The sequence below is a fragment of the Eutrema salsugineum genome, unplaced genomic scaffold, assembly GCF_000478725.1.
Source record: "Eutrema salsugineum unplaced genomic scaffold, Eutsalg1_0 scaffold_8, whole genome shotgun sequence".
In the NCBI taxonomy this organism is placed as follows: domain Eukaryota; kingdom Viridiplantae; phylum Streptophyta; class Magnoliopsida; order Brassicales; family Brassicaceae; genus Eutrema; species Eutrema salsugineum.
Window position 1 is genome coordinate 1370436 of NW_006256414.1, and position 5045 is coordinate 1375480.

At 38.6% G+C, this 5045-nt stretch overlaps 1 protein-coding gene across 1 annotated transcript; it reads left to right on the forward strand.

Moving 5' to 3' along the window:
• The first annotated feature begins 1818 nt into the window (after positions 1-1818).
• LOC18009744 lies at positions 1819-4547 on the forward strand. The gene has a single exon (XM_006391750.2). It carries the CDS (start codon positions 2116-2118, stop codon positions 4405-4407), a length of 2292 nt encoding a protein of 763 aa, XP_006391812.1. The 5' UTR covers positions 1819-2115; the 3' UTR covers positions 4408-4547.
• Positions 4548-5045: the final 498 nt, after the last annotated feature.

Sequence of the window (5045 nt, forward strand, 5' to 3'; positions counted from 1 at the left end):
ACAGAAAAAAAGGTAGAGTAAAAAGAACAACGAAGAAAAACATGAAATGAGTGTTGTAACAACTAACAACCATGAGATTCACGAATGCCACACAAGACAGTTAAAAAAAGTGAGTAAAAAGTCATTGCGGGGAAAAAGAGAGAGTAAGAAGTCAAATATTTCATTAAAATGGCAAGAAACCAAATTATCTACTACGCAAAAGTTAAATTTTAAGTTTTTAACTAAATAGGAAAGTAATATATTTATGATGAAAAATGGCTTTCCACAGTGTCCCCACCATGCTAATGAAATGAAACAACATAGAATAGATGAAATGAGTGACGGAAAAAAAAAATAAACGTTGATGGTATTTATTCATTTCTATACAAGATATGTTTAAATAAATTGCTTACAAGTGACAACAAAATTACTAGTGAAATAAAGGATATCCATTTTACAATCAATGATCAATACTAAAGCCGATAATAAAGATATGTAGGTAAAACATTTTTTTTTGCATTGAAAAAATAATAAAACAGCACTTAGTAGTTAATCAGTAGTAGTAAATTAAACTAATTAAATCTGCTGAACATCATTGATTATAAAATAGAAGCAATAATCTTTGATAGGAGCAGTAATGATTGATAGGAGCAGTAATTATAAATCTGCTGAATATCAAGTTTCAGCTAAAGTTTTTAATATTCCGAATGAGAAAATAATTCTTTATCACAAGTTACAGTAAAATATGTTCATTGTTTTCACCATATAAATCCAATAAACATTTTCACTGAATTGTTTTGTGGAAATGAATAAGTATTTTTTACTAAGGAGTGTGTCCTTTTGGTCAACAAACACATTCACAGTCTCTCTTTCTCAGTCACAGACACAGTCTCTATAGAAACAAATTAAATTCCTAGGTTGCCCTTTTATGCCCACATTCTGAATATATCCCACATAGACAACAAGACACAAATGGAAACCCCACTCATCATTCTTGTATTTTTCCTTTTTTTATATTAATAATAGAAAGTAAATCTATTAAATTAAGAATTTCATATCTTTCACTCATTTATAAACACTTTCACACAATTATCTACTTAAAAAAAATCATTTAATGATTTCGTACTAAGTTTGTGAACTGCTTATGTCATGAATGATTTCCCTCTCCCCAAATTATAATCATATGGGTGGTTACTGGTTAGTTCACAACACGAATTATATACCACTCAAAAAAAATCTTAAAATACCAAATTTTGATTACGTGGAATAGTTGATACTATAGAATAGTAGAAAATATTATAAATTAAGGAAAGGAGAAAACAGACGAAGACCTCTTCCACACAAGAACCCAACAATTCACTCAAAAAAAATTTTGAGGTGAAAGTATGAAAGCAGGAGACATAAAAAAAATTGAAAAATAATGGGATTATTTTTTTTAATTTTTAGAAAAGGTGTAAAATAATTATATTAAATAAAATCCCTTTATGAAGAGCGTGAGTTATACGCACCAATGAGAAGGAAGTGAGAGAGTCTAACATCCAATGCTTTGTTTCCGTTCTCGTACGACGTGGGACTCTGGTCTCACCTTGTTCCTATCAAACGTTCCATTCGATGATATATTTAACTCCACGCGCTTACAACAAGCGCGTGAGATTCACTCTTTTAAAACTCTTGTCTCCCTTATTTTCTTCTCCTCTCTCTCTCCCTCTTCTTTGTTCTCTCTCTCCTGTCTCTTTCTTCTCTTTGAATTTTCTTCAGAGTTTTTTTTTTTTAAAACGATCAGTGAAGAGAGCACAGAGAGGAAACAGATTTTTTTTTTTTTTTTAATAGATAGAAAGAGAGGAAGTGAACTCTTTTGTTTTTGTGCCGTCTCATTTACACCATGAGAAATCACCGGAGCTCCGAATATCTCCGGCCGTCGGCGAATTTCCCGTATGAAATTTAACGGCTTTTCGTTTGAATAGAAGGGACTAACAACGACTAAAAACTAAGAATCTCGCTTAAAGGTTTCAACTTTTTTTCATTTTCCGGGAAAGTTCTTCAATTTTCTACTCCGAGTAAATTTCTAGAATTTCTCTGATTCTCTGCTCAATTCAACGAGAGGAGGGTTTGTTTCAAGTTTTTGACTTTACTACAATGGCGACAACGACGAACGCGACGCAATCGCAGTCACCGCAACCGCCATTACCGTCGGCAGAAGAATTAGCGTCCAAAGCGTTACAGAAGCGTTACGAAGGATTAATGATGGTGAGAACAAAAGCAGTAAAAGGCAAAGGCGCGTGGTACTGGAGCCATCTCGAACCAGTCTTACTTCACAACACCGACACTGGTCTTCCCAAAGCCGTCAAGCTCCGTTGCTCCTTATGCGACGCCGTTTTCTCCGCCTCTAACCCTTCACGAACCGCCTCCGAGCATCTCAAACGCGGGACTTGCCCAAATTTCAACTCTTTACCAAAACCCATCTCCACAATCTCTCCCTCTCCTCCTCCTCCTCCGCCGCCGTCAAATCGAAAACGCAATTCCTCCGGCGGAAGCTCCGTCGCCGTCGAGGCTCCTTCTCCGTTGAATCATCACCATCCAGTAGGGTCTTATCACGTGACGCCTCTCACCGTCGTTGATCCGTCGAGGTTCTGCGGCAGAGATTTGCAGTACTCTGCGTCTTCTCTGCCGCAGCAGCCGCATTTGATGCTTTCCGGTGGAAAAGACGATTTGGGTCCTTTAGCTATGCTTGAAGACAGTGTGAAGAAGCTTAAAAGCCCCAAAACTACGCAGACGCAGAATCTAAGCAAAGCCCAGATAGAATCGGCGCTTGATTCTCTCTCCGATTGGGTTTTCGAATCTTGCGGCTCTGTTTCTCTATCTGGTCTTGAGCATCCAAAGTTGAGAGCTTTTTTGACGCAAGTTGGTTTACCGATCATCTCAAGGAGAGATTTCGTCGCCGGAAGGTTGGATTTAAAGTACGATGACTCGAGAGCAGAAGCTGAATCGAGAATCCACGACGCAATGTTCTTCCAAATCGCTTCAGACGGATGGAAATTCGAGAGCTCCGGCGAGAATCTCGTGAACTTGATCGTAAATCTTCCCAATGGGACGAGTCTGTACAGACGAGCCGTGTTCGTGAACGGAGCTGTGCCGTCAAACTACGCAGAGGAAGTTCTGTGGGAGACGGTAAGGGGTATTTGTGGAAATTCACCTCAGAGGTGTGTTGGCATTGTTTCGGATAGGTTTATGAGTAAAGCGTTGAGGAATCTCGAGAGCCAGCATTCATGGATGGTGAATCTCTCTTGTCAGTTTCAAGGATTCAACAGTTTGATCAAAGACTTCATAAAAGAGCTTCCTTTGTTCAAATCCGTCTCTCAAAGCTGCTCTAGGCTAGTAAGCTTCATCAACAATACGGCGCAGATACGTAACGCTCTGTGTAAGTATCAGTTGCAAGAGCAAGGAGAATCAAGAATGCTGCATTCGCCTTTGGAATGTTCCTCGTTTGAGCCATTGTATAATCTCCTCGAGGACGTGCTTAATTCCGCTAGAGCGGTTCAGTTAGTGACGCATGATGATGCTTGGAAAGTTGTTCTAATGGAGGATCATTTGGCTAGAGAGGTTGGTGAGATGGTCGGTGATGTCGGGTTTTGGAACGAGGTAGAAGCGGTTTACTCGCTGTTGAAGCTCGTTAAAGAGATGGCTCGGAGAATAGAGGAAGAGAGGCCATTGATAGGTCAATGCTTGCCTCTTTGGGACGAGTTGAGATCAAAGATCAAAGATTGGTACGCAAAGTTCAATGTAGTTGAAGAGAGGCAAGTAGAGAAGCTCGTTGAGAGAAGGTTCAAGAAAAGTTATCACCCGGCTTGGGCTGCAGCGTTTATACTTGACCCGCTTTACTTGATAAGAGACAGCACCGGAAAGTATCTTCCTCCGTTTAAATGCTTGTCGCCGGAGCAAGAGAAAGATGTTGATAAGTTGATCACAAGGCTTGTGTCTAGAGACGAGGCACATATAGCCATGATGGAGCTTATGAAATGGAGAACAGAAGGGCTTGATCCGGTTTATGCACGAGCCGTTCAAATGAAGGAGAGAGACCCGGTTTCAGGGAAGATGAAGATAGCTAATCCGCAAAGCAGTAGACTTGTTTGGGAGACTTATCTTAGTGAGTTTAGGTCATTGGGGAGAGTTGCTGTTAGGTTGATTTTCCTTCATGCGACTTCTTGTGGGTTCAAATGCAATTCCTCTCTTTTGAGATGGGTAAACTCGAACGGTCGATCACGTGCAGCCATGGATCGAGCTCAAAAGCTAATTTTTATATCAGCTAATTCCAAGTTTGAAAGGCGGGATTTTTCAAACGATGAAGAGAGAGATGCTGAGCTTCTCACTATGGCAGATGGTGAAGATGATGTGTTAAACGATGTTCTCATAGACACATCCTCGGTGTGACTTGTTAATTTTTTTTTAGTTTTTTTCATTAGAACTTGGCCATTTTGTTAGGATTGCTTGAATTCTTTTCTTTTTTTTTTACAACCCTTAATTCAATTTCTACTTGGCTCCTCTAGGAGGTGAGAAAGAGAGCCATATCATTGTGTTTCTTTAGCCTATCGATTTTTCCAGTGTCTTTTTTGACTGTAGCAATGATCTTGAGACTGGTTTTGGATAAATACAAGTGATTCTTGTAAAGTTTCTTGTCTTTATCATATTACCATTTAAAACTTCCAATGTTTCTGCACAAATTTTTGGCTTTTGAGTAGCAATGAAATCTAATGTGAAACGACTTCTATTTTGGTTTCTTCTCTTGTCGTAATCATCAATCTATTGGTTCAAAAGCTCAAAGGTTGTAGTTAAAGAACATTAATGGAACATTAATGGCATCAACACGACAGCTTCATCTTCTCTATTGTAGTACATTGTAATGATCCCTTTATCTGTCTCTTTTGTTCTTTTTTTCGTTAACGTTAATATTCTTTAATCATGACTCGAACCAATGTCTTTCCATTTCAAGAAATTGACTTCATGAAAAAAAACCTTTTAGTTTTAATAAAAATTTCACGTTCTTTCTTCATCATAACATGTAAGTTTTC

Coding starts and splice junctions, on each gene's coding strand:
- LOC18009744 (XM_006391750.2), top strand. CDS start 2,116: ATGGCGACAACGACGAACGCGACGCAATCGCAGTCACCGCAACCGCCA.